General features: G+C 45.9%; 1 protein-coding gene and 1 pseudogene across 1 annotated transcript; one reads left to right on the top strand and one right to left on the bottom strand.

Annotated features, from left to right (window-relative positions):
* Positions 1–9: 9 nt before the first annotated feature.
* On the top strand, positions 10–16,179 carry LOC106562995 (unconventional myosin-XVIIIb-like; annotated as a pseudogene).
* LOC106563016 (nucleoplasmin) lies at positions 15,799–19,492 on the bottom strand. The gene is made up of 10 exons (XM_014128186.2): positions 19,227–19,492; positions 18,936–19,005; positions 18,760–18,842; positions 18,419–18,535; positions 18,037–18,130; positions 17,689–17,804; positions 17,473–17,498; positions 17,316–17,349; positions 17,096–17,134; positions 15,799–15,894 (listed from the first exon to the last, which is right to left on the bottom strand). The coding sequence occupies exons 2-9, from the start codon at positions 18,970–18,972 to the stop codon at positions 17,102–17,104; spliced, it is 540 nt and encodes a 179-aa protein (XP_013983661.1). The 5' UTR covers positions 18,973–19,005; positions 19,227–19,492; the 3' UTR covers positions 15,799–15,894; positions 17,096–17,101.
* Positions 19,493–24,978: the final 5,486 nt, after the last annotated feature.

The following is a 24,978-nucleotide window of genomic DNA, read 5'->3' as shown; positions in this document are numbered from 1 at the left end:
AGTGGAGGAATGGCCGCCACACGCAGGCACTCCCACTGTGTGTCAGTCAAACTACAGGCCGTAAGTACCCCAGTATACACTCCCAATGTATATCAGTCAAACTACAGGCCGTAAGTACCCCAGTATACACTCCCAATGTATATCAGTCAAACTACAGGCCGTAAGTACCCCAGTATACACTCCCACTGTGTGTCAGTCAAACTACAGGCCGTAAGTACCCCAGTATACACTCCCACTGTATATCAGTCAAACTACAGGCCGTAAGTACCCCAGTATACACTCCCACTGTATATCAGTCAAACTACAGGCCGTAAGTACCCCAGTATACACTCCCACTGTGTGTCAGTCAAACTACAGGCCGTAAGTACCCCAGTATACACTCCCACTGTGTGTCAGTCAAACTACAGGCCGTAAGTACCCCAGTTTACACTCCCACTGTATGTCAGTCAAACTACAGGCCGTAAGTACCCCAGTATACACTCCCACTGTGTGTCAGTCAAACTACAGGCCGTAAGTACCCCAGTATACACTCCCAATGTATGTCAGTCAAACTACAGGCCGTAAGTACCCCAGTATACACTCCCACTGTATATCAGTCAAACTACAGGCCGTAAGTACCCCAGTATACACTCCCCCTGTGTGTCAGTCAAACTACAGGCCGTAAGTACCCCAGTATACACTCCCACTGTGTATCAGTCAAACTACAGGCCGTAAGTACTATAACACTGTAAAACATACAAAATCCCACACTTCTACTGTGTCTATCTGAGGATGTTTTTCTACACCTCTCTACTTCCCCCTCCATCCAGGATGCTCTATTGAATCTGATTGGTCGAGCCAGGCCAGTGTTCATGCAGTGTGTGTTTGCTAAGACAGACAGCGGTAGCGGATGTTTTGACGTCCCTGCTCTCAGGGTCCAGCTGCACTCTGCACACATCCTCCCCGCCCTGCAGCTCTACCACACAGGTTAGTGTTAGCCTGGAATTAGCCCTTGTGTACAGGTTAGTGTTAGCCTGGAATTAGCCCTTGTGTACAGGTTAGTGTTAGCCTGGAATTAGCCCTTGTGCACAGGTTAGTGTTAGCCTGGAATTAGCCCTTGTGCACAGGTTAGTGTTAGCCTGGAATTAGCCCTTGTGTACAGGTTAGTGTTAGCCTGGAATTAGCCCTTGTGCACAGGTTAGTGTTAGCCTGGAATTAGCCCTTGTGCACAGGTTAGTAGTGTTGGCCATTCTGCATAGGTTATCAAGCTGACAAAGGGAACTTTGGTACCGACATCTTGCTCACCTGTATGTCTATGGCTCTAAAGGCTCTCTCTCTCTCTCTCTCTCTCTCTCTCTCTCTCTCTCTCTCTCTCTCGCTCTCTCTCTCTCTCTCTCTCTCTCTCTCTCTCTCTCTCTCTCTCTCTCTCTCTCTCTCTCTCTCTCTCTCTCTCTCTCTCTCTCTCTCTCTCTCTCTCTCTCTCTCTCTCTCTCTCTCTCTCTCTCTCTCTCTCTCTCTCTCTCTCTCTCTCTCTCTCTCTCTCTCTCTCTCTCTCTCCCCCCTCTCTCTTTATCTCCCAGGTTATTCGGAACACGTGACTCTGAGTGACTTCAGGTGTCATTTCCAGGCTCTGTCTCCTCTGGTCATGAAACGGTATGGTTCAGTCTTCATCACCCCAGATCAGAGGAAGGAAGTGGAGGAGCTGCTGGTAGATCTGGACAGGAAGAGTATCATACTGGGAGCTGGCAGGGTGAGGGAGGGAGGGAGGGGAGGGAGGGCTTCTGTTCTGACAGTACTGAGCTCCTTAGAGTCAGTCTCTGACACAGTGTGTTTCTGAAGATTAGCTGGTTACACTACTTCATTTTTCCACTCTGTCTCTTCTTCCCTCCCTCTCTGTGTCTCTCCCTCCCTCTTTGTGTCTCTCCCTCCCTCTCTGTGTCTCTCCCTCCTGCTCTCTTTGTCTCTCCCTCCCGCTCTCTTTGTCTCTCCCTCCCGCTCTCTTTGTCTCTCCCTCCCGCTCTCTGTGTCTCTCCCTCCTGCTCTCTTTGTCTCTCCCTCCCGCTCTCTTTGTCTCTCCCTCCCGCTCTCTGTGTCTCTCCCTCCCGCTCTCTGTGTCTCTCCCTCCCGCTCTCTGTGTCTCTCCCTCCCGCTCTCTGTGTCTCTCCCTCCTGCTCTCTTTGTCTCTCCCTCCCGCTCTCTTTGTCTCTCCCTCCCGCTCTCTGTGTCTCTCCCTCCCGCTCTCTTTGTCTCTCCCTCCCGCTCTCTGTGTCTCTCCCTCCCGCTCTCTGTGTCTCTCCCTCCCTCTCTGTGTCTCTCCCTCCCGCTCTCTTTGTCTCTCCCTCCCGCTCTCTTTGTCTCTCCCTCCCGCTCTCTTTGTCTCTCCCTCCCGCTCTCTGTGTCTCTCCCTCCCGCTCTCTGTGTCTCTCCCTCCCGCTCTCTGTGTCTCTCCCTCCCGCTCTCTGTGTCTCTCCCTCCCACTCTCTTTGTCTCTCCCTCCCGCTCTCTTTGTCTCTCCCTCCCGCTCTCTTTGTCTCTCCCTCCCGCTCTCTTTGTCTCTCCCTCCCGCTCTCTTTGTCTCTCCCTCCCGCTCTCTTTGTCTCTCGCTCTCTTTGTCTCTCGCTCTCTTTGTCTCTCCCTCCTGCTCTTTCCCCCCCTCTCACTACCCTCTCTCTTTGTCTCTCCCCATTCTTTCTCTCTCTCCCCTCCCCAGGTGTTTATGAAACGAGGTGTGTTAAAGTACTTGGAGCAGCAGAGAGACAAGCTGGTCAGTGATTGGCTGGTTCAGCTACAGGCTGCCTGTATGGGACACCTGGCTAGACAACAATACTGCAAAATGAAGGCATCTGACCCATGACCTCTGACCCATGACCTCTGACCCATGACCTCTAACCCCTGACTGCTAACCCAGGTGAAACATGTTGTAATGTGTTAGGTTAGGTAGGTGCTGGTGTAACACACATGTATTGACTCTGGCATGACGGTATCACCCGATAATGTGTCTTCCTATAATTGTGGTTAGGTACAGTAAATAGGATGCTGGTGTAACACACATGTATCTCTGTCTGTCCCCATACAGGTGCAGCAGATGGCTGTGAGGTGTTTCCAGAGTAACATCCGTACTCTGAGACGCGTGGCCAAGTGGAGCTGGTGGAAACTGCTGTGTAGAGTACGCCCCCTACTGGATGTTAACATGGACGACCAGAGACTCAGAGCCAAGGAGGTTGGAATCGATTCACAGACTACTCAGTGATTCAGAGCTAAAGAGATATTAGTTAATTCATGATTTAGAACCAAAGGAACTACTCGATCCAGAGTCCAAAGCCTTTTGACTCGACCCAAAGACAGATTTACAAGAGCTTTGCTTTAACATTGGAGATTTGGAGATAGGCGATGTGGTAAAATACTTTGATTCCCCAGGATGAGATCATGGCTCTGAGACGACGGCTGGAGAAGTCTGAGAGGGAGAGGAACGAGCTGAGACAGACCACTGACATCTTGGAGACCAAGGTGGGAAAGCATAAAGTTATAGGGATAGTACATTGTGTAAAGTTATAGGGATAGTACATTGTGTAAAGTTATAGGGGGACAGTATAGTGTAAACGACGACTGTAACGTGTCAAGTTTGAGGATGGTGGGTAAAGTTCTGGTTGCGAGTAAAGATGCGAGTGTGCGTCCCCGTTAGGTGACGGTGGTGTCGTCAGAACTAAGTGACGAGCGTTTCCGTGGTGAAGCTGTCAGTCAGGCGCTGGACACGGAGAGAGACTACAACTCACCAGGGAGAACAAGGAAATACAGGTAGTATTACAACACATGTATCTACCTCTGTATAACTCGAAGGGCCACAGCACAATTACAATTGTGTCACGTAATGCAGTGTGTAATATCAGGTTAAGCCAGAACTAAAATCTCACGTCATTTACATAGTCTGTCCACGACACTGTGACAGGTTATCTCATTCTCTCTCACTCTGTCTTCCTCTCCCTCTCTCTCTCAGGCTCATCTGGACCAGTGTAAGGTCACCAGTGGGGCGCTGGAGAAACAGTTGGAGGGGGAGAAACAGAAAGTCCAGAGCAGAGAGTCCTGGACAGGGACAAGCTGGGAAACTACTATAGGTTAACTGCCTTTCATTTTGATTGAACAATGGGTCAAACCCGCACACACTGAACTGAAGATTTGACTGCACTGGATGTTAGCTGCTGATCTGGGTTATACGTCATGATGCATCGGTGAGAGTGCAGAATAAATGCCAGAATGCGAGTTTTGACACGGAAAAGGCAACGCGAGAGTCACATGGGAGGGTTTATAGCAAGGTTATTATAGTTTTGTGATTTTATATTTGTTTTCATTTCTATTAGTTTTTATTTGAAATTCAGTTGTTTCAGATTTGATTTCAAATCAAATTGTATTAGTCACATGCGCCGAATACAACAGGTGTAGACCTTACAGTGAAATGCTTACTTACGAGCCACTAACCAACAACGCAGTTTAAAAAATAATATGGATAAGAATAAGAGAGAAAAGTAACAAATAATTAAAGAGCAGCAGTAAAATAACAATAGTGAGGCTATATACAGGGAGCACCGGTTAGTTGAGGTAATATGTACATGTAGGTAGAGTTATTAAAGTGACTATGCATAGATAACAACAGAGAGTGGCAGTGGTGTAAAGGGGGTGGGGGCACAATGCAAATAGTCTAGGTAGCCATTTTACTAGATGTTCAGGAGTCTTATGGCTTGGAGGGAGAAGCTGTTTAGAAGCCTCTTGGACCTAGACTTGGCGCTCCAGTACCACTTGCCATGCGGTAGCAGAGAGAACAGTCTATGACTGTTCTTGAACATGGCTACACTATGTCCTCTAGAACACCTGGTTCCTTTGCTCATTTTTGGTCATTGTAATCTGGTTATTTTCATTGCCTTGTCGCTGCATCAGCTGGAGATGCAGTTGGAACAGGAGTATGACGAGAAACACGACCTGGAGGGACTGATGGCTACACTCAGGTACACACACACACACACACACACACCATATATATAGATATGCAGGCACACACACAGTAATAGTTCTCAGTGTAGACAGGGGCCTCATCAACACCACGGGGTACACAGCACTGCATGCTGCGTTGACTAACCTGCTATCACTGATAAAGTAACTGTGCACTCCTGAATTTACATATTGATAGACTGTGGTCAGACTGCTGATACACACACACATATACACAAACACAAACTCACTGGTGCACAAACTCAATCTCATTGGCGTTGCTGAATCATGCTGGTCTTTCTATTAATGTGCCTCTAGGCCGCGAGCGCGTTTGCGTGTGTGTGTTAGCGTGTGTCTGTGTGCTTTCCAGTCCAGGCATTGGGGCAGTATAGATTTTTCCAGTGTAACGCTCTCTAGGTGATGAATTCAGCATGTCACTTCTACCAACAGGCAATACAAAGACACCCAATATAGCAGGCGGCCCCGAGCCTCCTCAACACCACCTCACTCTGTCACTACAGGAAGACGTAGAGTCTGTTTATGCCTCCCTGTGTACAATGCATCAGCCCCGCTAACTCCCTCACAGCAACAAATTGAATTACAAACGTCACCAACCGACGTTAACTCATTGCCCCAGAGTTCCTCCACTCCTTGATATTGACGAGAGAGAGCGAGCGAGCGAGGGTGTGAGTGAGTATGAGAGAGGGGAGAATTAGAGGGAGCACACTTATGTTCACACAGGACACTAGATAAGACAGGAGGATTTCACCAGGAGTAATATGCAAAAATAAATATTCTAGCAGCCGTATTTGGCGCTAACTAAAGTTTATTTAGTGCTTTATCCAGGTAGCCGGAGAGTAGAGCATTGCAGTAGTGTAATCTAGAAGAGACAAAAGCTTGGATTAGTTTATCTGCATAATTTTTGGACCCAAAATATTCAGTTTTTTGCAATGCTACGAAGATGGAAAAAAGCTGCCGTTGAAATATTCTTGATACTGTATGTTCATCAAAAGAGAGATCAGGGTCCAGAGTAATGCTGAGGTCCTTCAGTTTTATTTGAGACGACTGTACAACCATCAAGATTAATTGTCAGATCAAACAGCAGATCTCTTTGTTTCTTGGGACCTAGAACTAGCGTCTCTGTTTTGTCCGAGTTTAAAAAGTAAAACATTTGCCGCCATCCACTTCCTTATGTCTGAAACACAGGCTTCCAGTGTAGGCAATTGTGGGGCATCACCATGTTTCATCAAAATGTACAGCTGTGTGTCGTCCGCATAGCAGTGAAAGTTGACATTGTGTTTCCGAATGACATCACCAAGAGGTAGAATATATAGTGAAATCAATAGTGGTTATTGAGGAACACCGAAAAGTACAATTGATTTCTCAGAGGACAAACCATCCACAGAGACGAACAGATATATTTCCCGAAAGATAAGATCTAAACCAGGCAAGAACTTGTCCGTGTAGACCAATTAGGGTTTCCAATCTCTCCAAAAGAATGTGGTGATCGATGGTGTCAAAAGCGGCGCTAAGGTCTAGGAGCACGAGGACAGATGCAGATGCTTGGTCTAACGCCATTAAAAGGTAATTTACCACCTTTATGAGTGCGGTCTCAGTGCTATGATGGATCTAAATCCCGACTGTAGCGTTTCATATACGTTATTTGTCTTCGGGAAGGCAGCTTTTTCAAAAAATGCTGAGAGCAATGGGAGATTCGATATAGACCGATAGTTGTAAAGATGTTCCAGGTTAAGGTTTGGCTTTTTCAGGAGAGGCTTTATTACTGACACTTTTAGTGAGTTTGGTTCACATCCGGAGGATAGGAAGCCATTTATTATGTTCAACATAGGAGGGCCAAGCACAGGAAGTAGTGCTTTCAGTAGTTCAGTTGGAATAGGGTCCAGTACACAGCCTGAAGGTTTAGAGGCTATGACTAATTTTGTGAATGTGTCGAGAGATACAGGATAAAAAAAAACTTGAGTGTCTCCATTGATATTAAGTCCTGGCAGTTCGGTACAGACTCGGGACAACTGAAATTTGGAGAAATACATAGATTCAAAGAGGAGTCTGTAATTTGCATTCTAATGATCATGATATTTTCGTCTAAGAAGTTCACAAATTCATCACTGCTGAAGTGATGGCCATCCTCTTTTGAGGAGTGTTGCTTTTTAGTTAGATTTGCGACAGTATCAAAAATAAATGTTGGATTGTTTATATTCTCAATTAGGATTGAAAAGTAGGCTGATCGAGCAGCAGTGAGGGCTCTTCGATACTGCACGGTACTGTCATTCCAAGCTAGTTGGAAAACTTCCAGTTTGGTGGAGCGCCATTTCCGTTCCAGTTTTGTAGAAGCTTGCTTCAGGGCTCTGATATTTTCTGTTTACCAGAGGTGTGACTGCATCTAGGGTATTACGCAATCCTTGTTTAGGTGGTTAACTGATGTTTGTTCGCCGACATCCTTGGGTAGGTGGAGGGAGTCTAGAAGGGAATCTAGGAATCTTCGGGTTGTCCAATAATTTTTTACATTTACATTTTAGTCATTTAGCAGACGCTCTTTTTCCAGAGCAACTTACAGTAGTGAATGCATACATTTTTTTATTTCTTTTTTGTACTGGCCCCCCGTGGGAATCGAACCCACAACCCTGGCGTTGCAAACACAGGCTTTTGATAATCTGAGCCGATTATTTGCTAACGTAATAAGATGTTGGTCCAATAGTCCCGGATTATGAGGAAAAACATTGAGATCCACAATATTTATTCCACGGGACAAAACTAGATCCAGGGTATGACTGTGGCAATGCGTAGGTTTATTTTTTATTTTACCTTTATTTAACTAGGCTAAGTCAGTTAACCTCCCTGGGCGAGGTGGGACCGCTTGCGTCCCACCCAAGTCAACAGCCAGTGGAATCGCGTGGCGCGAAATACAAATACCTCAAAAATGCTATAACTTCAATTTCTCAAACATATGACTATTTTACACCATTTTAAAGACAAGACTCTCAACAGGTTAAGAACAAATTCTTATTTTCAATGACGGCCTAGGAACAGTGGGTTAACTGCCTTGTTCAGGGGCAGAACGACAGATTTTTACCTTGTCAGCTCGGGGACTTTCGGTTACTAGTCCGACGCTCTAACCACTAGGCTACGCTGCCGCCCCATGTTGGACCAATGGCTCCGAACGCCTTTTGGAGTGGGTTTGTGGACCTTTCCTTGTGAATATTGAAGTCACCAAAAATGTTTACATTATCTGCCATGACTACAAGGTCAGATAGGAATTCAGGAATGCTGTATATGGCCCAGGAGGCCTGTAAACAGTAGCTATAAAAAGTGATTGAGTAGGCTGCATAGATTTCATGACTAGAAGCTCAAAAGATGAAAATGCAGTCATTTTTGTAATAGTTTTTTTTATTTGCCTTCGTTTAGCAACACCTCCGCCTTTGCAGGATGCGTGGGGGATATGGTCATTAATGTAACCAGGAGGAGAGGCCTCATTTAACATAGTAAATTCAACAGGCTTGAGCCATGTTTCAGTCAAGCCAATCACATCAAGGTTATGATCAGTGATTAGTTAATTGACTATGACTGCCATGGATGTGAGGGATCTAACATTAAGTAACCCTATTTTGAGATGTGAGATATTATCACAATCTCTTTGACAATGACAGGAATTAGAGGATGTCTTTATTCCAGTGAGATTGCTAAGGCGAACACCGCCATGTTTAGTTTTGCCCGAACAAGATCGAGGCACAGACACGGTCTCAATGGGGGCAGCTGAGCTGACTACGCTGACTGTGCTAGTGGCAGACTCCACTAAGCTGGCAGGCTGGCTAACAGCCTGCTGCCTTGCCTGCACCCTGTCTCATCCTTCTGCCAGGTGGGCCACAGGGACTTTGACGTGGAGAAGAGACTGAGGAGAGCTCTGAAGAGAACCCATGCTCTGCTGGTGAACGCTCAGCTACTACCATCTACCATAGACAACCCTGGACACAGCCAGGAACACACAGAGCGCCTGCACACACACACACACACACACACACACACACACACACACACACACACACACACACACACACACACACACACTATGATGTTATGAAGGGGGATTCAAGGTGTGTTTAGATTCACAATAATAAAATATATAGGCTTCCCGAGTGGTGCAGCGGTCTAAGGCACTGCAGTGCTTGAGGCGTCACTACAGATCCGGATTCGATCCCGGGCTGTGTCACAGACAGTCGCGACCGTAAGACCCATGAGGCGACGCACAATTGGCACAGCGTCGTCCGGGTTAGGGGAGGGTTTGGCCGGCCCGGGATGTCCTTGTCCCATCGCGCTCTAGAGACTCCTGTGGCAGGCCTGTCGCAGTGCACGCTGATACAGTCGGACCGTTGTACGGTGTTTCCTCCGACAAGTTGGTGCGGCTGGCTTCCGGGTTAAGCGAGCAGTGTGTCAAGAAGCAGTGCGGCTTGGCAGGGTCGTGTTTCGGAGGATGCATTGGCTCTCGAACCTTCGCCTCTCCCGAGTCCGTACGGGAGTTGCAGCGATGGGACAAGACTATCTACCAATTTGGATATCATGAAAAAAGGGGGGTAAAATGTAAACATACCTTCCACTATCTATCTCTCTCTGTCAGCTGGAGGAGAGTGAAGCGAGGAGAGCGGAGGTGGTGTGTTCAGAAGACTCTGTCCACGGAACTGGAGAATGCTCAGATAGAACTAGAGAACATCTGCAAAGACAAGCATCTGGTGAGAGCGATAGAGGCCTCGTACTAGACTCTTACTACTACTGCTTCTAGAACATTATAATTATCAGTCGTGTCCGGGAACTTTGAACATCAAAGTGTTTGCAATCCTACTGAAACCAACAGTAACAGGATCCTGTATACATGTGAGGACAACAATCAATTGGAGAGAGTCGTTTTAAAGTGTGAGTGTGTCTATGTGTAGGTGGATGAGCAGGAAGTCCAGCTCCAACATGAGAAGTCATATCTGTTGAAGAGACTAGAGGAGAACCAGGAGGACCTTAATGAACTCATGAAGAAACACAAAACCCTCAACGCTAAGGTGGGTTCCCTCTCTGCCTCATAGTGGCTCAAAACCATGTATAAAGACTTTGACATGTGCTCAAAATTAAAGATGACCAAAACCTGATCTTTCTCTCTCTGTCCTCCAGTGATATCTCTCCGATCAGAGAGTTGCTGAACTGGAGGAGGTCAATAAACAGACACACACAGTACAGGAAGAGGTAAGGACTGAGAGCTGAGTAATGTGGGGAGATGGTGACCTACACATGCTGTTATTGTGGATAGGAGACTGGCTGAATAACCCACTCTGCCATTCCTCTTGTCCTTCGGCCTCTCCTCTCCTCTTCCTCTCTGTTCCTCTCCACCCCCTCCGCTTGCAACGAGTGTGGCCAGGGTGCAGTTCCTGGAGTCGTCCACCGTGGGCCGTAGTATCGTCAGTAAGCAGGAGGTCAAGGTGTGTTACCTGGAGAACAAGCTGGAGTTCCAGAGAGGACAGTTCAAGAGGTTTGAGGTGAGACGACAACACAAAATGGACAGTAAACCCTAGATAGCATGTCTTTACTCACACTTTTTCTTCCTCTGTCTCTCGCGCTCTGTCACTCTAATATCTCTCTCTCTTTGTCTCAATTCAATTTAATGGTGCAATATTGGCATGGTGTACATATTTCCAAAGCAGAAATTCAGAAATTCTGGAAAGAATGAAAATAATAATGTCTCAGAAAAATGTCTCTGTAGGTGCTGGTGCTGCGTCTGAGGGACAGTGTTGTGCGCCTGGGAGAGGAGCTGGAACAGAGTGCTGCGACAGAGGCCAGGGAGAAAGAAAACAGTCAGTACTACCAGCAACGCCTCCACGACATGAGACATGAGATGGAAGACCTGGCTCAGAGAGAACAGGACAGTCGCTGCAGACGCATGGAGCTGGTAACACACACACTATACACTGATTGTACAAAACATTAAGAACACCTTCCTAATATTGAGTTACATCCCCTCCTTTTGCCCTCAGAACAGCCTCAATTCATCCGGGCATGGACTCTACAGTAGAAAGCATTTCACAGGGATGCTGGCCCATGTTGACTCCAATGCTTCCCACAGTTGTGTCAAGTTGTCTGGATGTCCTTTGGGTGGTGGACCATTCTTGAAACACATGGGAAACTGTTGAGCTTGAAAAACCCAGCAGCATTGCAGTTCTTGACACAAACCGGTGCGCCTGGCACCTACTACCATACCCCGTTCAAAGGCACTTAAATCTTTTCTTTTGCTCATTCACCCTTTGAATGGCACACATACACAATCCATGTCTCAAGGCTTAAAAAATCCTTCTTTAACCTGTCTCCACCTGGAGACTATGTCATGGAAAGAGCAGGTGTCCTTAATGTTTTGCATACTCAGTGTGTACACACACACACACACTCATATACAGTTGAAGTCGGAAGATTACATACACTTAGGTTGGAGTCATTAAAACTCGTTTTTTTAACCACTCAACAAATTTCTTGTTAACAAACTATAGTTTTGGCGAGTCGGTTAGGACATCTACTTTGTGCATGACACAAGTAATTTTACCAACAATTGTTTAGACAGATTATTTCACTTATAATTCACTGTATCACAATTCCAGTGGGTAAGACGTTTACATACACTAAGCTGACTGTGCCTTTAAACAACTTGGAAAATTCCAGAAAATGTCATGCTTTAGAAGCTTCTGATAGGCTAATTGACATAATTTGAGTCAATTGGAGGTGTACCTGTGGATGTATTTCAAGGCCTACCTTCATACTCAGTGCCTCTTTGTTTGACATCATGGGAAATCAAAAGAAATCAGCCAAAACCTCCACAAGTCTGGTTCATCCTTGGGAGCAATTTCCAAACGCCTGAAGGTACCACGTTCATCTGTACAAACAATAGTACGCAAGTATAAACACCATGGGACCACGCAGCCGTCATACTGCTCAGGAAGGAGATGCATTCTGTCTCCTAAAGATGAACGTACTTTGGTGCGAGAAGTGCAAATCAATCCCAGAACAACAGCAAAGGACCTTGTGAAGAAGCTGGAGGAAACAGGTGCAAAAGTATCTATATCCACAGTAAAACAGGTCCATTATCAACATAACCTGAAAGGCCGCTCAGCAAGGAAGAAGCCACTGCTCCAAAACCACCATAAAAAAAAGCCGGACTATGGTTTGCAACTGCACATGAGGACAAAGATGGTACTTTTTGGAGAAATGTCCTCTGGTCTGATGAAACAAAAATGGAACTGTTTGGCCATAATGACCATCGTTATGTTTGGAGGAAAAAGGGGGATGCTTGCAAGCTGAAGAACACCATCCCAACCATGAAGCACAGTGGTGGCAGCATCATGTTGTGGGGGTGCTTTGCTGCAGGAGGGACTGGTGCACTTCACAAAATAGATGGCATCATGAGGTAGAAAAATGATGTGGATATATTGAAGCCACATCTCAAGACATCAGTCAGGAAGTTAAAGCTTGGTCACAAATGGGTCTTCCAAATGGACAATGACCCCAAGCATACTTCCAAAGTTGTGGCAAAATGGCTTAAGGACATCAAAGTCAAGGTATTGGAGTGGCATCACAAAGCCCTGACCTCAATCCTAGAGAAAATTTGTGGGCAGAACTGAAAAAGCGTGTGCGAGCAAGGAGGCCTACAAACCTGACTCAGTTACACCAGCTCTGTCAGGAGGAATGGGCCAAAATTCACCCAACTTACTGTGAAAAGCTTGTGGAAGGCTACCAGCAATGTTTGACCCAAGTTAAACAATTTAAAGGCAATGCTACCAAATATTGAGTGTATGTAAACTTCTGACCCACTGGGAACGTGATGAAAGAAATAAAACCTGAAATAAATCATTCTCTACTATTATTCTGACATTTCACATTCTTAAAATAGAAGCAGTGATCCTAACTGACCTAAGACAGGGAATTTTTACTCGGATCAAATGTCAGGAATGAGTTTAAATGTATTTGGCGTATGTAAACTTCCGACTTCAACTGTACATACTACACACACTTTACACACCTCACAGAGAGAGAAGAGGATAGTAGGCGCAAACATATGGCACACACACATACACACACACACGAGACCAGGGTGGTAGCTGTAGTGTGTGTGTGTGTGTGTGTGTATATGTGCCTGTTACGTATTCTGAGAGTGTCCGTAAAACTGATGCCTTTTCCCGACCTAATGACCAACCACACAGACACACAAAGCTCTCAGAACGAGATACAAGCACACTCACACACACTCCCTGTCTCCCCAGCGTTCTCTCTCTAGCTGTGCCACTGTCTGGTTGTGATTAATCCTCATTGCCTTTTCAAGGTTAAGGATACACACACACACCCCATCCCATTTCTCGTGTCTCTATGACAACCACTAAACCCCCACCCCGACACACACGTGTGTCATATGCGCGCTAGTGTGTGTGTGTCGTAAATTTGAGTGAATGAGCTAGTGTTTGTGAGGGAGAGAGATGACAGGATGAGAGCGGGAAAAGGGGAAGAAAAATAAATAAATCACTCCTTTCTTTCTCTGTATAAATCCGGAAGAATGCTCGAGAACCCTGACCAACAGACACATACACACTCTACAGGAAGGCCCAGGACCCGCGGGTGTGTGTGTGTGTGTGTGTGTGTACGTCACAGTATATGACTGATGATGCGATAAGGACTCTACATTATTATAAGACTCATCCATTCTGGCCTGTATTGAATAGCATGGATAAACTTAGTTGACCTGTGACACGGGTGCATACACACACATCCTTAGCGTTCCTTGTGGCCGGTCTGTCACCTCACCTATGGACACATCTCTCTTTTTCTCTCTCTCTGTGTTCTCAGGAGATGCAAGTGACGGAGCTGAGTGCAGACATTACAAGCATTGTTGCAATGGTGGTTGTGAGCTGAATAGCCTTGTTGTCAGTGGCTGTGTGAGCTGTAGTCTGACTGTTACTGTCTACGGAGGCACCGAGCTCCATCTCCCTGTTGGTTTGTCTTGTGGTCTGTGGGTGGACCAGTTCGAGAACCACAGGGCTGGAGCAAAGAACTACGCACACGCACGTTTAAGAAGACACAATGAGCTCGTCTCTGTTCTAAGGGGTGTGTTTGAGAGTTCACCTGCTTTGATATTCTTGTCTTCCATGATGCATGGGAGTTAGAATACAGAAGCCAGTTCTGCTCTCTCCATCATCATTTTACTGTTCCTTCTCTCAATCTTGCCTGTTCTGTCCAACTTCTGTTCTTTGACCTATTATTTTTTAATTCTCACTCCCACCTCTGTTCCTTTTCTTTCCTCTTTCTGGTGGCAGACGGGAGAGGTGGTAGTTAGTTAATATACAGTACCAGTATGTCACCTGAGTGTGAATGTCTGCCACCTCTGGTCTCACAGCAGGAGAGAGAGGACACAGACGGGGACAGGAGATGTCCTGCGGCTGACCCTGACTTAGAAGTCTTGCATCACTGGCTGTGCGTATGTGATCTCTGCCTGTGTGTTTTCTCTCTTCCTCAGCGACAATGTGTCTAGTGTTGGTTCTCAATCTCTGGACACGGAGGATGTTGGCGAGGGCATCCATCATTGGCTGGGCATTCCCCGTGGCAGCAGTATCATCAGCAACCAGTCAGGGCATAAGTCTGTCACAGACACCATGAGCACTTACCTTCGCCCCCTCCCTACGGTGGTGGCAGGGACTGGGAGACTAGTCAGGATCAAGGGAAAGATGGAGCAAAGTACAGAGATCCTTGATGAAAAACTGCTCCATCGCACTGACTGGGGTGAAGGTTCACCTTTCAACAGGACAACAAACCTAAGCACACAGCCAAGACAAGTCATTGAGTGGCCCAGCCAGAGCCCGGACTTGAACTGTGACACTGCAGGTGTGCCTAGCTTGTAACATCATACCCCAGAAGACTTGAGGCTGTAATCACTGCCAAAGGGTCTGAATACTTATAAATTAGCAACAAAAAAAAATCTAAACCCATTTTTGATTTGTCATTATGGGGCTATTGGGTGTAGATTGATGAAATAGTTTCCCCCCCAATGTGGATAAAGTCAAGGGTCTGAATACACAATCAATAAATACAAGCCAAAGATGGATTGTGTGGTTAATTGAAATGAGCCCACTGAATATAAATTGTTAGATTAGAAGCACTGTGCGAGAAACTGTTCTGCCACCAGTCTTTCATTTTCTACATTGTAGAATAGACATGAAAACAAAGTAGCCACCCTCACAGCTTTGCATACTCTCAACCAGCTTCATCAATAGTCTTGGTGTTCCCACATGCTGAGCACTTTCCTTTTACTCCAGTCCAAACCATCTCAATTAAGTTGAGGTCGGGTCACCTGAACTACACTCTAAACACCTCTCTCTACATGACTGAAGGGGAGTAGACGGGTTAAAGGATTTAAACCTTGACATGGATCATTTGTGCCATTGAGGGTGTATGGGAAAACAAGGGTACGTGAGTAGTTGTCAAGGAACTGCAACGCTGCTGGGTTTCACACTTGTATGAAGAATGGGCCAGCATCCTTGAACGCTTGACACCTTGTAGAGTCTAGGCCCCTACAAATTGAGTCTGGGGTGCAACTCAATGTAAGGCATGAGCCAATGGAATTGTGGGGTTAATTTGGGACATGGTGTTCTGCTGCATTCAAAACTGAGCTCGCCAACTTCAGCGCTTCCAAGAAAACAAGGGGGATTTACCAATCCTCAAACTCAGAATTAAGTCAAGGCCTCTTGCTAGAACTGACTTTCCCACCTGAAGATCAATTACATAGTGATGTACAAAACTATGACAAGGACACAAGACCACTTCTTCCAAATGATTTACTTAAAGCACCGACATGTACAGGATTAACAGCCTTAGTTTAATCCCTGTATTGAACATTTGGATGAGCAGCAGCACCTGGAACAGACCATAGAAAATATTTACTCTTTCAGCAAAGTCATCAGGCACCAAGTTTTTTGTAATTTTTTTTTATAAATGCAATGCTTTATGCCCCTAATGGTTATTAAATGGGGTGGAATCTAGCTTCAGCATAAAGGAACATTAGTCAAACTAGATTCATTAGTCCACTGTTGGTCCCAAAATGTTTCTCATGAAGCAAAGGGCTTGTTTGACATTGCAGGCAACTGCCTACAAATCACCTTGCGTCATAAATAACTATTTGTAGCTCTGTCCGTAACAAAATGTTCATCATACAGTTGAGCTGCTCGAGAACACAGCTAAAGTGTCACTTGTGGCATTTTGCTTTAAAGGCCAATCTTAACTTTCAAACATTGGGACTGTATAGTGGACTAATGAAAAAAAAAATTACTGAACCAAAGCACAACATTAACCATTTCTGAGTTAGTTCATATAGGGAAATCAATTTAAATAAATTAACCCTAATTTATTGACTGGACAAGGGTGCAGCCATGGGTGGGTCTGGGAGGGCATAGGCCTACCCACTTAGGAGCCAAGCCAATCAGTTAAGTCCCTGCACCAAAGGCCTTATTACAAACAGTTTCAGGTGGCGGTCCTGGGCTGGTGCAGTGGAGGCCATACTGCAATTCTCTAAAATGGCTTTGGCTTCAGGTAGAGAAATTAACATTCAATTCTGGCAACATTCTTGCAGTCAGCATGCCAATTGCACATTCCCTCAACTTGAGGCATCTGTGGCATTGTGTTCTGTGACAGAACTGCACATTTTAATTGCCTTTTGTCATTCTCCCCAGCACAAGGTGCACCTGTGTAATGATCATGCCATTTAATCAGCTTCTTGATGTACATCACGGTGGATGGATTATCTTGGTAAAGGAGAAACTCACTAAAAGGGCAGTAAAAAAATTGAGGGCAGCTTTGTACCTATGGAAAATTTCTGGGATGTTATATTTCCGCTCACAACCTGAGACATACACTTTCTATGCTGCGTTTATATTTTGTCCAGTATAGGTGAGTGGATTTTATACGTGACAGTCATGCATGCAAACATTTGACATACGGGTAGTCCTAGGAATGGAATCCACAGTCCTGGTGTTGCAAGCACCATGCTCCACCACCAGATACAGAGGCCCACTCAGGGATTACCATTACGTCCTGAGGCAGTCACCAGGTAGCCACTTACCTGGGATTACTTTCCCTTATTTTTTCCTCTCCCCTTTCCCTGAAAAGCATAGAATCAACCATTTTAAATCCAGGCCAGTCATGATTCTAACAGGAGACAAGATTACGTGTACTATATAGGGAACAGGGTACCATTTGGGACAAAGGTTGAGTCTCAGATTGAACAGGAAAGTAAATATAGCAACGTATAAATATTAAAGGCAGAGTAAATATTAAAGCACCTTTTTGGGAGGGTTCTCATCGTCCGACACAGGTCTGGAAGGAGAGAGCATCAATTATGGCTTTGGCAACCAGATACAGCAACAATTACATTTCTGTAAAGCGCTTCCAGGAAATGATTTCGTAAATGCGTCAGAAGCATTGATTAACACAACTTACGCATCTGCTGCCTCTGGCTTCTTTTTCTGGAGAAGGGGGAAACAACATTAGCCTGATCCCAGATCGGTTTGTGCATACCATCTCCTTGTCAAGCCAAGTGTGAGTAAGAACACGCGCTAGAAGTATGCGTATTGCCGTGCCAAGTGTCCAAGTGAAAATTGTACCTATAAATCTTTCAACAAAAATATGAGCTAGAATTTGATATGAGACAGATACCTTGCCTGCAGCATTTCCACTCGCTACTGCCTTCTTAGGCTTCACTGGAGACTCCTCAATATCCTCCTCGTCCTCCATCTCCTCATCACTCTCCATGCCTGAGAAGTCATCCTCCACTGGAAAGCAACAAGTTACATAGATGACAGCTGCCAGTTAGAAAGCCCTGTAGTTGATTCCAAACCTCTCCTAGAGCTACCCCCTTAACTAAACTATTTCGTCACCCGATTCCACAGTAATAAACCAGATACTCATCAAGACCTTGACAAGCTGAACCAGAAGTCATTAAGCCCTTCATTTTCACCCCCATCAAACCCCTCAATTTAGGGCATCCCTGGTCCCCCTACTCACATGCAATGTGTTCCCCACAGATGTACACAGGTCCAGCACCACTCTTCAGCCTGAAGGTAACAGGTGGGTGGAGTTCAAGGCCAGAGAGATTGACCTGGAGATATGAATACAGACAATAACAGTGTCCTCATTCAAACTGATAGAGCCTTGCACCCAGCTAGGATAGGCCTGTAACCCCCTGGTGATTACTCCCATTGTCAGATTTAATTTAGCCTTGTAGGACTAGGTAATTGGAAAGTAGTTCAATTTCACAATAGAAACCCAGGTTTATCAATTGAATGATTGATAAATATGAACTGCAATAGATTTAAGCCTACAACAATTGGTGAAAAAAAAAAAATTCAGGCTGCCACAAAAGAAATACATTGGGACTACATCATACCATGGGCATACTGTTGGCATGCAGGGTCGCCACGGCTATACCTTCACCATTAGCTGGTTCTCCAGTCATCAACTCCACAATGTTGAACTCTTCTTTGGCGCCTGCGCCCAGACACATCTGCCAGGGACAAGTCAGTCATTTGCAAATGCACCACTGAATCTATTTAAATTGCGTTCCAGGTTGCATTGATTGCAGTCGTACTACCCGTAGTAACATATCAAGTGTATTTCAGACATGCTCAGCAGGGCTGCTATACACGACCTGAAACCCACAATCAGTTCATGTGTTTGTACAGCACTTGGATTGTAAAAGGTCATGCTCCAAGATGAGTGATGACTTACAGTTCTCAGGGCGAGTTGATGTTGGTAATTTGTATCATCCGTTTTGAACGTTTCCTCCATCTTTGACTCACTGAGTTCACAACCTACAAACAGAATAAAATAAAGCCTAACCGATTCCGTCCAACAGCTACATTTAACGGGCACTCTAGGAAAACAATTTCTAACTAAATACCTACCCCATAGCATCGACAGTGGTTTTTCCTGTTTGTGCATTTTTTTTTTTTTACAAACTTCAAAAACTTTTACCTGGGGAAAAAACAAATACTCGTGAGTCACACACGGAGACCTAACACATTAAATGTGCAGAAGTTGGTCAAAGCCTAGATTTATTTAGCTGACTAAACGACGTTCCTGGTGGTTATCAGAAACGTCCTTCACCATTGAGTGGAGTTGTCAGCTAATACTGAGCAAAACCAAGGAATTTCGCAATCAAAGCCTCAATCATAACGTCGCATGAACATGCTTACCGAAGAGCGCTGCACTTCCGACTGGTCCTGGACAGATAGAGAAAGAGAGAAATGCAACTTCGGGAAACTGACGATTATAATGAAGATGAGAAGACAGGTGACGCTAATAAAGCATCAAGCGCCAAAGCTAATTGGCTCGTTAACCGGGGTGATGCACCCTAGAACAGAGAGGCACTAATTGAATCCCAGTCCACCGCCTAGATTCTACCGTGACTTCCAGAGAACACATAAACTTCGGGAACACTCTTGCATGGAACAAGGCACCCTCTCCCTTATTTTGTGTGAAATTGCTCATCGGGTGCCCAGTAGAGCGGTCTCGGGCTAAGACTGCATGGAGTGGAGAGCATGTTCTCGAAAATGGCAATGGAAAGTAAAAAAAAAACAAGGCATCTGAGTGATAGCGGTGTGAAGTCTGGACGAGTATGATGAAGATGATGCCAGCAATGGAGGGAGGAAGAGTGAGGGGAATACTGGATGGACTGCTGTTGATAAGCTAGAGTTGAAGTTAGGAAGATAAGACTTCTAGTGAGCCTGCTGCTCAGCACGATCATTCGTCTCAGGAACCTGTAAATAGCTTGAGGATGATGAGGAGAGTAACCCCCCCAAAAAAGAAGAGGATAAGGAGGTGATATGGAAGAGAATGACGATGAATTACCTGAGGTGGCAGGTGTGGTGTTGAGCTTGGAGCCCGAGCCTTGCACCAATGGTCATTCATCTGGTCCAGTAGGAGTGAGATTTTTGGATAAACTGGACCCTTCCTTTTGGCTGACTCATATGTGGTTTCAGGTTGAGGGAAAATGAAGTTGGCTACTGTTGAATCGGTGAAGGTAACCCGAAGTGGATTGTTTGTGTTTCTTCCACCGAGAGGGAGCGACGCTCCACGCCATGTGAATGGGAACAAGACCTGTTACTTGCTTTGCTCTCAAGAACATGGTGCCATTGAAAGGAATGATCTCTGGGGTAGCGGTAAGGGTGGAGGTGAAGATTTACAGTGTCTTTGACGGTCACCATTTGGTGCGACGCTGACCTGTTGGCGAATGTGGTGAAACAGAAAAGTCACTGTCTGTCCTGTTGAGTTTTGATGTTAAGTCGTTGCCCAACAAATTCATGTTAGGATATATCAGTTATCCCATCAGAGCTTGAGTGCCGAATCCACTATGGTGTTTCAGGTGCCAAGTTTATAGTCATGTTGCAGCAGTGTGTAGGAGGGCATGGGACAAGGAAATGTGTAGTATCAGTGAAACAAGTGGTATGTGTTAACTGTAGGGGTGCCCATGTTGCTGGGGATCAGAAGTGTCCGGTTCGAGAGAAGCAGGAGGAGGTTGCCAGGGTCAGAGTTGTACAGAAGGTGTAGCATGCTGAGGCAGTGAAGAAAGTAGAGGAAATGGGTCAAGGGTGAGGGATCCTAAGAGGCTCCCGGTGAGTAGTAGACTTTTGCCAGCATGCTGTCAATAATGGCTGATCCCTGGCCGTGACCCCACTCTCCGAGGGTGTCTCACACACTTGTACGTGTGAAACAGGACAAATATAAGCACCCCCTATTCGACCTTTGATGGGCCTACAAATGAAATGGGCTTCAAGGTTTCTTAGCGTTCATTGCCATGGTATCACAGAAAATACATGTTGTGGTGGCAGATGCAGAGGAACCATCGGCCTGGTGTAGGATCAGATGGGGGGGTAATAAGTGTAGGGTTAGTTGGCAGGGTCATTTGTTTTCTTCTCTTTTTCCATTTTTGTATCACAAAGCATAATGGATTTATACTCCAGTCCAGTTGATGACGGTAATGCAACATTAATATTGGATGCCAACTGCCATTAAACCCCGCTGAAGAAGAAGAAGACCGTGCCTTATGGGATTCCACTTCGTTTCGAAGCCAGCAGCGTTGCAGGCTCAGTTGAAGTGCCTACCGGAGGGGCTAACACCTTCGATCATTTTCACTCCCTCAGCTTTGAGACACTTGGCGGAGGCGTGCGTGAACACGCAAATGGAGGGCCGAGGGACGATTATTTGGGGTTCAGACACATTTGTTGTTGGATTCATGCATAGAGATAGATAGAGGACTCATCTTTGTATCTGTTTCATTAAAGTGTCCGTGACAGCGTTGGAATCGAGGCAATCTCAATTTTGAAGTAGTACATTTTCACCTTCACAATTGGCTGATCCTTCCTGATGACCTGGTTGGACATGACTCCAACAGGGTCACCAGGAGGGATCAGCCAATGAAGTTGGAAGTCCCACCCAGTTGACTACATTAAAATGGTGGAAGCCCTCTATGGCGCTGCCCATGCTAACACAGCCTTTTGACCACTAGAGGCCTCTATCATTCTCTATGGATTCATGCCGCTTGTGTTCCAGGTTTTCTTTAGGGGAAATCCCGTTGGAAAATCCTATCCACTGTGTGGTGAGTTGGCTAGCACAGTAGCAGTCTCTCTAGTCGAGACAGACGGGTTGCCTCCCACAATGCCCCAGTGTAGTTGCTACCCTAGGTCTGGGATTTCTGAGACTAGTAACAGCAGTAGTGAGTGACTATGTTTAGGCTACTGTGTAAGCGTACACAGCGTTGTAGTGTGTGACTGTGTAACCTTAGTGTGTGTGGCGTAATGAGGGATGACTTTTAACGGTGATGTTGTTGAAAACACATAAAGCAAGCAGTTTGTTGTTGTGTGAGAGCCTCTGTTCTTCAATTCTCATTCTCTACTGTGTGTGTGTGTGTGTGTGTGTGTGTGTGTGTGTGTGTGTGTGTGTGTGTGTGTGTGTGTGTGTGTGTGTGTGTGTGTGTGTGTGTGTGTGTGCACGCGCGTGTGTGTGTGTTCTGCAGACAGCCGTGGGATGTATATTTAATGCATCTCTGTGGGCTCGGATCTCTGCAGTCAGTGGAGAACAGAGTGGAGAAAACATGAGCTGAGTGTGCGACCACCGCAACCCTGAGGGGAACCCACACAGACTCACTAACACACACACACACCACAAATTCTCATATACGCAGACACACACACTTGCTCCTAGACAGGCCATCAAAGAGTACCGTTTTGGGAAGAGAGCAGAGAGAAAGATGAACGGATGAGAGAGAGAGAGAGAGATGCATCCATTTAATGAGAGAAAGAGTAGACCATTGAAAGTGTTGGACATAAGTGTATTTGACACAAACTTCAACATTGTAACACAACACCCATTTCTCTTTAACTAAGCCTACTCAAAGCCTGCATAACAGCTGCACATTCTCTATGCCAGATGAATACAAGACCTCGTCCTCTGATTGCAATGCTGGCTCATATTTCTCCCATAACATTCAGACATAAATACAGGCCTTCCGTAATGAGCCATCCAGTCGGATTTCATATGAAATATAAATTGCAGGATAATGTGGAATAATTCAGATGATTATGGAGCTGATTGCGTCCCTGATGGCTTCTAGCTTGACCGGTGGAATTGACCACTTTAACGGCAGCGACATATCGACTGAATACTAATGAAACTGACGAGAGAGTGTGTGTGTTTGTGAGAAAGAGAGTGGTTTGAGGGATCGACTAGATGAGGAAATAGAAACTAGCTGAGGACGAAATCCCTAATGTTGATCTGAGATACGTAAAAACAGAAGCACAAGTCCCCCATCCACAGATTTGTGTGCATTGACTGTGTAGAAGACTCATTCTAATCAAGCCTTTGGAGAAAAATTGGACCGTGGGAGACATGCAGGCTTGTTGATGTACGGTAAGTCAACAGGCACCTAGTGAGTCCCAGCGCTAGTTCCTGTTGACGGTGTTGTAACACAGGAAAACTAAACATGGTTTCCGTAGCGATAGAAACCTTCTGAGAGGAGTTTAAGAGATCTACACCAAGCTGCCATGGCCACAGGGCTACTCCATATGCATGGCACACACACACACACACACACACACAGAGTGCTACACACACACACGGTACTACACATATTGCACACACACACACTTAGCCCCCTCATTCGACAGTGCACGGCTGAGCGTGTGTGGGATGGAATGGAGATTCCTTACTGGTTTCAGGGACAGCCATGACAATGAGAGAGAGAGGGAGAGAGGAAGGAAACGGAGAAGGAGAGACGCATATTGATCTTGTGCTGTTCAATGGCTAACACTGTTTTCCATGTTGTGTGTGTCTCAGTGCCCAGAGGACAAGAAGCAAGGAGTTCAATGAATCAATACAACTACTAGTGGACGACCTACAGTATCACCCACTGCGTGTGTGTGTGTGTGTGTGTGTGTGTGTGTGTGGTGTGAGTTAGCTTATGTGAGCTTAACTGTTGAAAGTGACCTTTCTGACACACACACCGCATAAATGCTAGAATACTACAGTGTGAGTGTGAGATGGTAAGACTGCGGGTCTGTGATAATCATTGAGCTCGTCTCACTGCAGAGGCTTATCCCCCCCCTCTCTTCTGCGTACACACACACAAACACACACGTGCCGCATAAGCACATCTCTCCCCTCTGATGCCTTCCCCCTCACTATCCGAGGAGAGAGTGAGAGGGGAGAGAGAGAGAGAAAGGGAGGCAGGGAGGGATAGGGAAAGTGGAGAGAGCGAGGGTGTGGTGGTGGGGAAAAGCCAGGAGGCGAGTACTGAGAGATCACCCAGTAATGCTTCTCTCCATCCTCCATACCTCTATGTGTTGTCTCTTCCTTTGTTATCAGGGATGGGGAGAACACTGTGATATTGCTTATCGTCTTAGATGTTTTGCCATAAGAGAACAAACAGAAGCACTGAAGCTTTACTGTGTTTCTATCGTACACATCCGTGTGATCTGAACACCACTGGTTCCTGTGGCCTGATAGTGTTGAGTGTTTCAGCACCATGGACAGCAGCCTGTATGATGTTTGACTCTCTCATTCTCTCGTCTTCATTTTGATCCATCTGTACGGCAAAACGGGATCCATTTCTGGCACGCACGTCTCTCCCTGAAGTGTTGCACTCATACACTCCCCTCAAGGATTGATAAGCATTGTGTTTGTGTCGACGGAGGGACTATCATGCCTTTTACACACCAATCCTATGCTTTTAACTCCCTGAGAAGGAGGCAACGGGTGCACACTTCAGGGAGAAGGAAGAGAATGCTAATTGGGTCTGGGTAAAAGGTGGAGAGGAGGATGTCTTAGTGTTGCTGCTGTGGTGATTAGTATGTAAATCCTACCAGCCCTGTTACTGTGTAGGACATGACAGGCTCAGTGCCGGGTCTCTGTGGTGTGTGTGTCTGTTGTGTGTGTGTGAGTACGAGAGCGAGAGCGAGAGTGAGGGAGAGATTGGTGGGGGGAGGGAACAATAATGTAGTCAAGTCACTAAACCTCCAGTCCGATTCGAGTGCCAAGTCCCTAGCATTCAAGTCCGAGTCCTTTGTGCTCGAGTCACGAGTCCCTTGTTAGTGCTCAAAGCTACATTTAGTAGCGTAGAAAGCTGAATAACTTACTGTCTTGCACATTGGTAAGGCTAGCAGCTCTCTGACATTTGCTTTTCTATATATCATGTTGAATAATAACAAGGGAGAGAGACTTTCTGACAACAAAGTCACGACTGGTCGAGTCCGAGTCAAGTCCGAGTCCTGGACTGGGCGTATTACGTAACACTCACCGTCCCACTCTGTTGCTTCCTTAGTGTGTGTGTGTGTGTGCACATACAGTGATGCGCACTACAGAGCACAATCCTTTCAAGCCTAGACAGCTCCTCAGACCACCACTGACTCTCTCTCTCTCTCTGTCACACACACACACAAGCACTGCGTATGA

The sequence above is a fragment of the Salmo salar genome, chromosome ssa11 (genome assembly GCF_905237065.1).
Source record: "Salmo salar chromosome ssa11, Ssal_v3.1, whole genome shotgun sequence".
Lineage (NCBI taxonomy): Eukaryota > Metazoa > Chordata > Actinopteri > Salmoniformes > Salmonidae > Salmo > Salmo salar.
Note: the sequence above shows the minus strand (reverse complement) of the source record. Positions and strands in the feature narration are given on the sequence as shown.

Coding starts and splice junctions, on each gene's coding strand:
- LOC106563016 (XM_014128186.2), bottom strand. CDS start 18,972: ATGCACAAACAGGAAAAACCACTGTCGATGCTATGGG. Junction 17,805..18,036: donor CTGTGGGGAACACATTGCAT/GTGAGTAGGGGG, acceptor GTTGCTTTCCAG/TGGAGGATGACTTCTCAGGC. Junction 17,499..17,688: donor GTGGAAATGCTGCAGGCAAG/GTATCTGTCTCA, acceptor CCCCTTCTCCAG/AAAAAGAAGCCAGAGGCAGC.